The sequence below is a fragment of the Triticum urartu genome, chromosome 3A (assembly GCF_056163025.1).
Source record: "Triticum urartu cultivar PI428250 chromosome 3A, HENAU_Tu73, whole genome shotgun sequence".
NCBI classification, from domain to species: Eukaryota; Viridiplantae; Streptophyta; class Magnoliopsida; order Poales; family Poaceae; genus Triticum; species Triticum urartu.
In genome coordinates, this window is record NC_141875.1 from 676,813,558 (window position 1) to 676,826,758 (window position 13,201).

The following is a 13,201-nucleotide window of genomic DNA, read 5'->3' on the forward strand; positions in this document are numbered from 1 at the left end:
AGTTGCATCCAAAACTTTGGTCCATGAAGATGAAGTGCAACACCAAATGACAGGGAACTATGAAGCAAAGAGCATGGCAACTAGTTAGCTCACCATATCTGTTTTGACATCACAACAATAACGATTCAATACATAATGCAGTCCTAGACTCATTGGGAGACGGTCCGCTGCAGCCAGCTGTGATTTTTCTTGAGGCAGCAAACTTCGCATGCAACGCTGTATGCCCCACATTACCTCCATTACAGCTGTAGTATACAGCCAGTCTATATTCTGGAAGAAGTGATATCAAAGATGGCGATCAAAGTTGTTCAAAAATATAGATAAACCAGGAACTTAACCTCACCAATCTCTCTTCAATAATTCTTTTATATTCAAGCTTTCCAACAGCAATTTTCTGTTCAGGGAAGCGACAGTTCATGATCATATCAGTAAGCCTTTTGCTGACACCAGTACTTTTATTAATGGCCTTGGACTTGTCCTTAAAAGTTCGAAACTCTTCCAGCAAAACAGCCTGATGAAAAAATGAGCATGTTCAGGTGCAAAAAGAAACGATTAATCAAGTATCATGTCATGTCTCTCAATCAGGATAGGGGGCTGATTCACTGGGCATATCTTAACTGTAACGATATACCCATGTTACAAATACTCGTTCATCAAATACTAGTGTGATTCAGATTAACTCATAAAGCAAGGTCATGAGATGTAGTTTGGCAACAGACCACAGTGCTGCTCTTCAGTAGTAGCAGCACATCAGTAACTGATTTGTAAGAAGTCTTGTTACACCCATGGCGGATATTTAGCCAAAGTAGTTTTTTGGGCGTGCATGCATTTGTGTCCAGGGCAAGGTTTCCATTTTCAGTTTCAGCGAAATTCAGTGATTTGTTTGAAATTCAATTAAATATTTGAAACTTCTAAATTATTTTTGAAAAATAGTTGAATTCATGTGTACTACTTGAAATGGCTGAAATATTTTGGCCGAAAGGTAGATATTTCAGTGACTGCTAAAATTAATGAAATCCAGTGAAATTCATCAAAATCTCACTGAAAGTGAAAACCGCGGTCCAGTGTACATGTTTTAGATTTATGGAGGAAAGTTGTGTTGGCCTCTCAATTATTTAGTAATTAACCATGTGCTTATGTTCCTCCGTTAATAGAAAACAAAGTAAATAAATAAATACTGATGCAATCATGGATGGTGCAAGATAACTAGCAGGGTTAATTTGGCAGCACAACATAGGAAAATAACAATCATAAGCAGGGAATCGAAGGAAAGAAGTGGGCACTAACACGTTCTGCCTTCCATCTATCAGTGAAGTTAAGCCATATTTCCTGGAGGAGACAAAGATAAAAGAGAAAATTAGGTAATTGACATAGACAACAAGAGAAAAAAAAACAAGAGAAAGCAAGCAAGCACATCATCAGTAACCAAGGAAGGAAGAACATATATATAGTACACCACTACACCTCCACAGCATTTGGTCTGCTAATAAGTAACGCTCAAAAAGTGAAAATTGCAAAGCCTGAGGGTGTCTCAAACAGAATCAGCATCAGTCCACTATCCCCGCGGATGGCAGCTGCAAAAAAAGAAACAAAGCAAAACTTAAGCAAGCATGATTACCAAGAAAAGAAGTGAAGAATTCAAATATCAAACATGATGCCAGCCCTTGCCAAAGGTGGCTCTCATACATCGCCTGGGCTACCAAGAATACCGAGTTCAACTACCCCAGGCGCAGCTCACTGGATTGGCGGCCCATCATATTCATACCCAAAATATGGCACGTTTTGCAGGTCTGCTGGGAGCGGGGCAACCCCATCCACTGTCGCTCCTCTCCTCTCCTCACTGGCTCATCCCATGCCTCTGCACGTCTGTTGGCTGTGCTCTCTTCCACTCGGATGCCACTACAGGTGCCTCCGGCTAGACCTTGACCACTAGATATTGTCGAGATGTTCTAGCCAAATGCACTCAAAGGTTCCATCCCAATTATCTTTAAAAAAAAGGTTCCATTCCAATCGCTAGAATGTTCCGGCCATGGAAGGTAATTGTTCCCACCAGTTGAAATGAACTTTCCATGGGCGCATTGGGAGCAAGAGATCCAGTGGGAACTGAGAGGTGTGCGCAGTGGCCAGGATCATGGAGCCGCTGCTGGGAAAATGTGGTGCCATTTTAGCGTGTGTCTGTTATGAGGTTGGTACAGTTTTATCTCCTGCAGGATTTGGACATGTTTTACTCTAACAAATGATTAAAAATTCCTTGATTTCTTGCATAAAGAATGAGATTTAGTTAGGTTCCAATGTCACATTAAGAATATTTTCCCAAGAGCTAAAGATTCAGAGAAACGGCGCGATGGTTAGGTACTTAGGTAGGTCTTATGGAAACTAAGCTCGCCACTATAAGGCTGGCTACTGGTCGTAATGCTAGTATCATAGCTAGTATTATGCCTTGTACAATGGGAGGTGCTTAGAGAGATGCTTAGAAAAATAAACCAGGTTTTTCTGAAGCCCCGATGCCTATTTCTACAGGAGCTTAAAAAAAGCCTGGTTTATTTCTCTAAGCACCTCTTCTAAGCACCTCCCATTGTACAAGGCCTTATGCATGCCAACTAGGCAATTTTGATGATGTGTCATATCATTAAATGAAGAAAGAGATGGTGGAGTATCATATCATGATACCGTATCATAATAAATGCTATGCTACTTTGTGTCATGCATGGCAATAAATGCTATGCTACTTTGTGCCATGTAGGGAGTATCATATAATAGTATCATGCATATGATACTAGTGTATGGTACTACCTCCCTAATGCATAGTATCATATATTAGTATCATGTAGCACTCTATTTATTGCCATGCATGACACAAAGTAGCATATCATTTATTATGATACAGTATCATGATATGATACTTCATCATCTTTTTCTTCATTTAATGCTATGACACATCATCAAAATTACCTAGTTGGCATGCATGATACTAGATATGATACTACCATTACGATCAGCCTAACGAAAATTTGACATGGTTGTAGTACTAATAGTACAGAGTTCTTAAATATAAGTCTTTTTAGAGATTTCAATATGGACTACATACGAATGTATATAGACATATTTTAGAGTGTAGATTCAACCATTTTGCTTCGTATGTAGTCCATATTGGAATCTCTAAAAAGACTTATATTTAGGAGCAGAGGGAGTATAAAAGACTGGTACTGCAGCCTGCAATTCTATGAATATCTTATTGCAATTTTTGTTGCATGGTTTGCCTCTTATCATTTCAATTCAGCTGTTAACCATTTTGGATAAATGCTTCATGCGATGTTTGACTTGAACATAAGTTGGATAGGCACGAGAAAGGTTTGCCCCATTGTGTACATGTCTCAAGCAAGGCACCGCCAGGCCAATTATGTGACAGTTGTACAAGTAAGTCGAGAAAGTTACTTTGTACATATGGTACTGCATATTTACTCCTGCCACTGCAGGGTAATTGGCCAACTGCTAATGCCAAGTTGCTGTGACTGAAGGTGTATATGAGGGAATATTCAGTTTTACAGTTTAAGTTCGAGATTTCTATTTGGCCGCAGCTCAAACCGATTCTTAAAACGTGTTTTCCGTAAACTGAAAACTAAATTCTGCGGTTTAAGGGGTCTGCTAGAGATGCCACCTTCAATATTAACCCGTAAATTACTCCCGCATCTGTTCGCGGACAAGGGACCAGTCCGCAAACACTGATGCGAAAGCCGGCCATCCAACCCTATGCTCAAATATCCGCTTTCTATTAACTTAAAAAATTGTTTACGCTTTTTATTAAATTAAAAAAATTGTTTATTCATCGGCTTCCGTCGAAACACAGTGCCAAAACACACACATGCTAGCCTTCCACCAAATGCATACAAGTATATGTTAATCACCTAGTCAATTACACCTTCCGCCAAATGAGTTACACACCTTCCGCCAAATGCATACAAATCACTAATGCTAAACGTAGTCCAATTATACCTTCCGCCAAATGCATACAAATCACTAATGCTAATCGTAGTCCAATTACACCTTCCGCCAATGAGTGCTAGACTTGCATCACACCTTCCGCCAATTGAAAATCGCCTTCCACCCTTTAACCTTGCGTCAAACTAATCACCTTCCGCCAAACAGCTGCGGCTTTACATCATCCGGACAGAGAGACGGGCACGTGGTGCTCTTTGGTTGACCAGACAAATGTCCATACTCCCGCAAAGTTTATCATGTTTGTCTTCAGTTTATCAAAAAAACGTGGTTCAGATTGCTCGTCGGACCGATACAGAACCACGTTGTATGGCAAATTATGTCCAGACAACACGGTCTAGACGCTTACGGGATGTTTAAGGGTCCACCTTAAAGATGCCTTAAAGGGGATAATAGCAGAGTGAGAGGCGGTGGGCGACGAATAACAACTGCATGGGAGATGTGCTGCCCACAAACCCGTGCTCTGGGGGTGTGTTCAGATTCTTTTGGCTTTAATTGGAGCATCTTCAACGGATGATGTAAAAGCACCGCGGTGATAAAATTTGGCCATTCGGGGCACTTCGGTCAAAAACGACATTCCAACACGTGATGTATATGTATCCAGTGATGTAATTTTTTTTAGGACAGATGAAACAAACGCCTCTCGCTGCTCCATATTTGCAGCATCGCAATGGCTGCCACAAAATCCTCATGCCCACGCACGCAATTGCCCGTAGAAACTACCCCGCCCGCAGCCCGCATCGTTGCCCAGCACTGCCATCGTCAATTCCATGTTGTAATCACCACCTGACCAGCCGTCACTAGCCATCCCGCCACCGGTTTCCACTCTGCTAGCCGACAATTTCCACCTACCCACTGCATCCACCCCGCCCACAAATACAGCCTCCCCATTCCCCGTCATCGTCCGATCAATGACTCACCTCCTTCATTTGTCGACTCTGGCGGCTAATGCTTGGGTTGCCTCTAAGGTTTGTTCGTCGCGGTTGGGCTCAACACACCGCCGCTCAGCTTAGCAGCTCGGGGCCGACGACACTGTCAGTGGCAGAGCTAGCCAAGTATGGCTGGGAGGCAGATGACCACACTTAGCTTTAACTTAGCACCTAATAAAAATTCTTACAGAGATTTTTCTAATCTTTGGGGGGGGGGGGGGGGGGGCTGCAACACACATCTCTGCTGTTGGACACTGTCGAGGAGATAGCATTGCCCAAGCCACCGCTACATCACCGCTCTGCCGCGAGCGCCACCTCGTACCGTGGTGTTAGGCTAAGTGAGTCAGACGTTGCAAAGACCACTTGCAAGTGGCGGCTTAGGTGGCTCGGCATCTTCAAGATGCCCAAGCTTGCCGCACACGTGTACAACAAAGTTGCATGGAGGCTCGGCGGTAGCCGGGCCGAGCTGAACTTCTCCGACATGGTCTTAGCCTAGGAGGCACAATTCCGCTCCCATGAGATTTGCATTGTCTCCCACGATGAGGAGAAAGCACACCGCCGTGTCGAGGCCTAACAAAGTGCCTAGGAGAAGGGTAGGGTTTACATGGAGAGGTTTGCCTCGACAAATCCGCACCTCGTCGAGGCGGAGCTTCAATTCTTCGCCGAGAAGGAGAAGGCTAAGCCAAAGGAGGAGGAAGAGATGGATCACAAACCCTCATGTTTAATTATGTTGTTTCAAATGCTTAATGGACGTAGAACTAGAGTTTGAAATTCCAAAATGTGAAATGAATTATGTTCAAATGATGATTTTTAGGGCACCACTTTACATCTCACCTATTAAAGCAACAGCCGTCTCGGTGGCGTAAAATTTTCTCCCTCCTGCCCTATATGGGTTTTTACATCACCAATTTTTTCATCACCTGTTGGAGATGCTCTTAAGCAAGTGGGTCCTCATCCGATTAGCAAGCACATGCACCGTGGCGCTCCGGTGCATCAAAGTTAGTTGGTGATAAACCAAAGAGGGCTATACTTCTTGCCAAATATTTGGACTTGGAATGGCTACGATCCAAACAATAATGGCTTACTGAAATTTCGATCATACCCATGCATCGGTGATGCCAACATTTTGATGTCTAGTTGTGGCTCAAATAAAACATACCCTAAGACTCCATCTCCAACCGCCAGCCCAAGAAACCTACCCGGTGCCCGGATCTGTTGGTTCGGACCCTTAAACGCGCGCCCCATGGCAGGTATATGCTGCTAAAGATTTAGGGTTTCTTCGCATGCAGTCCAATTAGCGACTAAAGTTTTCCCTCCCGAGTAGGTGAGACTGAGAGGCAAGGCAGGATGACGGCGGGCGAGTGGCTCACCTGGACAGGGTGGGAATCTCGACGGAGGAAAGCGCCCGCGTGGCCGCTTCACCGCCGGAGTAGAGGATGTCGAGGAGGAGCGCCTCTGCTTCGCCGCCGGAGGAGGACAGGAGGATGTCGAGGAGGAGCGAGACCGAGTACACATCGCCGGAGGAGAGGATATCGACGAGGAGCGAGTCCGCATCGCCGGTTGAGGTTTGCGCTTGCGGCCGTGTGTGAATTTTATGGAGTCAGTTAGGTTTAGTAGAGAATGGATCAGTGCTTCGCGAACCTTTTTTTTAGAACCTACGTGCACGCAGCCTTTTTTTTAAGATGACCTTAACTGGCAGAAATTCTGGCATTTTGTTAAATGGCTCTTTGAATTGCAGGAATATGGAAACGTAGGCATAGTAAAAAAACATAGAATGAAGATGGCAATGGGTACCCGGAACCTGCGAACTGGACTTGTAAAAACTCTATTATTAGGGTAAGTATAAGAAATACAAACTCCCATGACATGTAAATGAAAAAGCAATTATACCCACGGGGGTATAGTTGGTTAGAGTACGTGATACAATATTCGTACCCGCATACTCATATAGTACTTGGCTGCATGCATTAGTATGACATGTAGGATCATGCTGTCATCGAGTAATTAACTACTCCCTCGGCCCAAAATAAGATACTTATTATGGAACAAAGGGAGTATAAAAGAAACCTAGAGGCAATTTAATCGGTCACTTCTATCCTATGATACCCTTGTCGCCAGCCCAGCTCCTATCCTCCCACTTGTCTTTCCCTCCTTGATCATCCCCGCCCTCCTGATCCCGGCGCCAGTGTGTCCATTTGACTATGTCGACTGTCACCTGCAGCCCTGCACCATGGGTTGCCATCGCCTGCCACCCTCCACTAGGATCACGCCCGCCACCATTCCCATAGTCCCGCCTTAGTGCCTGCACGGCTGCAACTCCTTCACCACCACAAGACAGCCACATCGCCTTGTCCCAGCCACCTTCCATGCTCTAGTCGATAAGGACAATATACTGTTATAGTTGGTGACGTAGGTGTCGCTGTTGTATTCACCATCCACAACTAACAAGGTCCTCCCTATCGGAAATGTGAATTGGGCGAAGCCATGATCATTTTTGAAAATCAAGAACATTTTGGAAATTCAAGAACATTTTTTGCAACTCAGGCAACCACCTATAAAATGTAGAAAAAAAATTCAAATCCATTTTTTTGAAATTCAGAAACATTTTGAAAGAGCATGAATGTTTTTTGAAAATCGTGAACAGTTTTATTTTTAAAAATATTTTTTAAAAGTAATTAATGCTTTTTAAAATTTGCAAATATTTTTATATTTTGAACTATTTTCTAAATTTTCGACTAATATTAAATTATTACTTTTTCTAAATTTTCTGCAGTACTAGTGTTTTTTATGGTTTTGGTGAAAATACCCAGCCCCAAGTTTTTTTTGATGGGAAATACCCAGCCCCAAGTAAATGACCGAATGGGCCGACACAATACGTGGCTGAGGCTTGATAGAGGAAATACCCAGCCCCAAGTAAGATGTTCTTAAAATTGTAAAGAAGAATAAAAAAATTAAGAAAGGAAAGAAAATGAAAAAAAAGGTGGACCTATGTGGGCCCACCCAATGTACGTAACGGGAATGGGTGGGGGGGAGGGGGGGTTGGTTGCTGTTTGGTGACCTAGGCGCCAAGTCATTTCAGAAGGATTTGTCAGGTTCAGGTGTTGTGTTCTTTCAGTTTTACTGATGTTTCTTTTTCTGGGGTTTTTCGTGTTTTTTCATTGTAAATTTCAATTTTTTTCATGTTTATTTTGTTTTAAAAAATTCAGAAATTCTAAATAATATTATTTCCAATATTCAGTTTTATCAGAAAACACGTTTTCAAATAATGTTGGTGTTTTAAAAAATGTTTGGAATTTTTAAAAATGTTCCTGTTTTAGAAATTGTATTTTCGAAAAATGTTCGAAACTTTTAAATAAATTGGTTTTTAAGAAATACCACATTATCAGAAAATATTCGTGTAAAATCTTCGTGTCTTCAAATTTTGCTTTTAAAACTAATCGAAGGACTGCATTCTGCTTGGAAAATTGGGTCGCTGCTGTATTGTTACGGGAAAACCGAGTCGCTACAAGCGAGCGCCCTATGAGCATTCTGTCGCATTGCACATCTCACATTGCACATGGGAGATCTGTCATCTACCCAGTGCTACCATGCCGGGATAACAATCTTTGCAGAAATGTATGCGACGCTTGAAAGTTGTCGCTTGGAGCCGGATCGACGATGCCCAGAAGTTCATAAACCGTATGACTGTGGAAGTGGAAGACGCCCTAGCAGCCCCCGCATGTGAGATCACTTCCTAAAGTAGGAAGAGTACGTAGTTGAGGGGGAAGAAATCTATGTTTTCGAAGCTTCAAATTGTTTTAGACAATATTTTTTATTATTATGTAAAAATTGTACTAGATATTGTAATGGAACTTGTACTAGAAATCGATGTTACAGATCAAATTCAAGGCTTAATTATTGTTTGATGAGATGAAGAAAAAATAAATCTTGTTAAGCCAATGAGAAACAAGTCCACATGGAGGAAAATTTTGATTATGACGATCTTGCACCCTCTAGGAACTTCCAAAATATTAACCTTTTCATCAAAGAAGTGGCCGTTAGACGACCATGGATTCATTCTTGTGTCTACTACATACTTTTAGGGCAACACCAACCATGACGGGTGTCACCAAAACATAAGTCTTTAAATGTCCCCGGACATGTCTTCAAACATCAAAATAGGAGGCAGCTATCCAACAATATTCACCAAGTATACACCATTTAAATGGAGAGAAGGGAATGAGAGGAAAAAATGGGGTTATGGTGGGATTTGATGCTGAGTAGGTATGCCTGAACTCCCCTAGTTTGAGGAAGATTTGATTTTTTTTGGAACATTCAGGCCAGTTTATGAACATTTGACGACTCTTGTTGGATAGCAAAAAGTATCCTACTGCTTGGTTCAAACAACATTTGACGTAGATTGCGGGAGCAAGCATTAACAACATTTGCCGTTATAGCATGAATCCCCATAGAAATGCGGAACGCATCTTGAAACTTTTTTGTATGAAGCAATCTACGTCTATCCCACCATAAGTCCCAAGCGGTAATAGCAATCGATTCACGAGTTTCCTGAGGCCCAATATAGATAGACCCCGGTTTGGCGTAAGAAGTAAGAATTCAAGGATCGCCTCTCCCGCATGGTCAAGAACACAAGGTTTGTTAATCCATCGGTCCATTCCCAACTTATTTCAAACCCCCTTTGCTTTCTGAGAAAGAAACACCGTGTGCTTTGTATCTTCTGGCCCATTAAAACACGAGGGGCAAATGGGCGAAATTTCTAGATGTCTATTGGTAAGCGTAACACGCGACACGCAGAGTGCCAGTATGCCAAACGGGTGACATGACACGGATTCACGCTGGAGTTGGCGTTGCTCGTAACAGAAAACACAAAACACAGAACATGGGTAGCTGCAAACTAACTAACACGCCCCTTCAAAAAAAAAAAAAAAAAAACTAACTAACACGCGTGGCCCACGTCTCAGAGATGTAGAAGAGAGCCATTCGCTTTGCTGCCTGCCTTGCTTGGTCCACTTCCAGCTGGCCTCCTCCTCAATCATCCATCCATCCTCTCCCAAATCCAGCGGAGCTTTGCTTCCTCTTCCTCTTCCTCTTCTTCTTCTCCCCTCAACCCAAACTCAAATCCAAATCCCCGAACCCACCGGCGATGGCGCGCGGCGGCCGCTCCGAGAAGAGCGGCGGCGGGTGCTGCCTGGGGTTCCTGCTCAAGCTCCTCGCCTTCCTGCAGGCCTTCGCCGCCCTCTCCGCCGTCCTCTACGCCGCCTCCATCCTCTCCCGGTGGGCGCGCCACCATGAGCTCCACATCCACCACCTCCTCCCAGACCTATGGTATGTACTTCTATCTCCTCTATCTCCCTCCCGCCCTCCACTCCCCTTCCCGCCGGTATGTAATCCTGATCCAACTTTTTGGCCCGCAGGTTCGCGTGCGCCGTCATGGCCGCCGGCCTCCTCTACTGCGCCATCCTCCTCGCGGGCTACGTCGCCGCCGAGGTCAGCAGCGGGTGCTGCCTCTGCTTCGTAAGATCCACCACAACTCATACTCATCCATCCATTCATTCCCCCTCGTGCTTGCTTGTGAATAATCATATTCATATTCATTCCTAGTGATTGGTGTATCCGTACTAATTAATCATTTGTTTCTGATGATAACAACTGATTATTCCAGTACACCGGCTTGGCAATGGTGATGATGCTGCTCGAGGCCGCCGTGGCCGGACGCATCCTCCTCAACGAGCACTGGATCCAGGTGGGTTCATTGGATGCACATTCATTCCCCTGACAGCAATAAGTTCAGTTCAGTTGATAAAACCAGAGCACTGATCGATTCCTCTTCTTCTTGCAGGATCTGCCGCATGACCGCACCGGAGAGCTTGAGAACCTCGTCTCCTTTGTCAATGCCAACCTCGACCTCTGCAAATGGGCTGCTCTCGCTACCGTTGCCACTCAGGTGCGTCAGATTGATATGAACAAGCGTTTTCATCAGTTCAAACGGCACGCCAAGTATACACATGCCTTTAAGTTGCATGCTCCAATAAGGCTCTTCCACAATAATTTCCACTAGTAATAACTAATAAGATAAACAAACCTACTCTGTTTTCCTTTCCACCTCGAGGAGGATGATCTGATCTGTTTACATGTACAGGCACTCTCGCTTTTCTTGGCGATGGTTCTACGAGCCATGGTTTCACCCACGAGTGGAGACTATGACAGTGATGAAGATTTTGTGGTCATAAGGAGGCCGCTGCTTATTGCCCGAGGAGCTCCATCCTATCTCCCTACCACCGCCGACCCCAGGGGTGGTCATCCGAACTTATGGAGCTCATCAATGAGGCAGAAGGTGAGAATTGCTTATCCTCCAACGCTTGCTTGCACTGATTTCAGATGGGACTATGCAACCTAAGCAAGAGTGCACTATCGTTAACGACAATATGTTTGCTATACTGTGCAACACTGTTCATCCTAGCAAACTGAAGAATGTTTTGAATCGTTAATCAAGCACATATTTTGCTACATTGAAAAAAGCACATATTTTTTCCTTTTAGTTTCAATTTGTCAAGATTATTTTGCTGGAAACTTTTATATTTGCTCTTACTTTCATGAGTCATGGCCCTCAGCTGCTTGATACCATAATTATCTTGTACTCTACTACTATATGTGTAGTCCAGCGGAGGATTTAGAACACAGCCTGATTGTAGCACACACCATAGTTGAAGCATTTCTAGATGAGTACTAGTTCGTTTTGTTTACTCCTACAAGGCTATAACCAAGCAAGCAATCTGAAGAAAAAGGTGTTAAAGTTGTATTGTTGTATGCTGATTAGTGATTACACATTATCTGGGTTGGATCATATGTTAGCTTTAGGGTCAAGTTAGTACTATCCTTTGTACTTTTTCTATACATCAAAGACGCAAGCCTTTTGTGTCGTTGAGTTGTAAAGACTAAAGACAGACTAGTTGGCTGGAAACCGTTCGCATACATTTCTTTAGCAGAGATGCAACAATAATGTGGAGCACGTTGATTGCAAAAGCTACACGCCCCAATAGTGAGTCCTGTATTTCTACTTGAGATTATGTCTGCACATCACTCTTCTCCCTAGCAAACTGAAAGAATATTTTGAACCATTAAGGAAGCACATATTTTTCTATTTGGCTTCAATTCGTCAGGCTTATTTTGCTGGAGACTTTTATGTCTCAACATTTGCTGTTACTCATGAGTCATGATGCTCATCTGCTTGATAGCCTCTGTCATAAGTTTTTTTTCTTCTTTTTTTCTACCGTAATTGTTTTGTACTCTACTGCATGAGTCTGACAATCTAACCTTATGCGAAATCTTATTATCTTGCTTATTATTATTTTATAGTATGACTCGTTTCATATATCATGAAAGGCTATGACGATGTAACCTCAAGCCAAATAGCAAAAAAATCATGGCGACTTTATTATATGAACGAATCGCGCCCTTCGTTCAACACTGAAAATCTATTCCCATCCCACCAGCCCTGTGTTTCTTCTTGATTACTACATCAACTGAAAGGAGCAATGTGAACTAATAATTTTTTTTCCTCCTTTGTGCCCTCTAGTATGGACTGAACTCCTCGGGGGACTACACCTACAACACACTGGGTCAAAATGCAGTGCCACCGCAGTGAGAAGCTTATGTGCGACAGGTGATGAAGGAAGAGCATGCATGGCTTTGTTGGAAGCACCTGTGCAGCATATTTGTAGTATCTGGTTATATTCCATGGTGTAATGCGCACTATATAATTTGTGCATCCAGCCAATCTCGAACTCATTGTACATAGTTCCATCATTAGTGAAGATCATGTATGTGTGACCCTGGCTGGCTAGTTGGAAAGGACTTGTTGTCAACATTTCGTTGGATGTTTGTTAAGCTAGCTGGTGATAGCAGTTTATGATGTGAAAAAAGATCTTGTAAAGTAATGTTACTAGCACAGTTTCACTTGTGTGGTGAGATAGTATTGTTATGCCGCCAAGTATTACATGCTATGTATCTGTTCTTAAACCTCCTCTTTTGGGTGCAGCAGCACTTTGCATAAAAAATGATCTTTCAGAAGTACTCCCTCCGTCTCATAATGTAAGACGTTTTTCTCATAATGTAAGACGTTTTTCGACGTTGAAAAATGTCTTACATTATGAGACGGAGGGAGTACTATGCTAAATAACTTTGAGGTAATGTTTTTTTGTTTTTGAAATGGAGGCAAAAGATTTGCCTCATATATCAATTAAGAAGAGGATATAATTTTTGATACAAGCCCCAAA

General features: G+C 43.0%; 1 protein-coding gene across 1 annotated transcript; it reads left to right on the forward strand.

Annotated features, from left to right (window-relative positions):
* Positions 1-9,922: 9,922 nt before the first annotated feature.
* LOC125545926 (tetraspanin-18) lies at positions 9,923-12,921 on the forward strand. The gene is made up of 6 exons (XM_048709982.2): positions 9,923-10,250; positions 10,340-10,439; positions 10,588-10,668; positions 10,765-10,869; positions 11,065-11,259; positions 12,502-12,921. The coding sequence occupies exons 1-6, from the start codon at positions 10,069-10,071 to the stop codon at positions 12,568-12,570; spliced, it is 732 nt and encodes a 243-aa protein (XP_048565939.1). The 5' UTR covers positions 9,923-10,068; the 3' UTR covers positions 12,571-12,921.
* The last annotated feature ends 280 nt before the right edge of the window (positions 12,922-13,201 follow it).

Excerpts from the sequence above, each read along its gene's own strand:
- LOC125545926 (XM_048709982.2), top strand. The coding sequence starts at position 10,069 with ATGGCGCGCGGCGGCCGCTCCGAGAAGAGCGGCGGCGGGTGCTGCCTG. Across the intron at positions 10,251-10,339 it reads CACCTCCTCCCAGACCTATG|GTTCGCGTGCGCCGTCATGG; the intron begins GTATGTACTTCT and ends TTTGGCCCGCAG. Across the intron at positions 10,440-10,587 it reads GCGGGTGCTGCCTCTGCTTC|TACACCGGCTTGGCAATGGT; the intron begins GTAAGATCCACC and ends TGATTATTCCAG.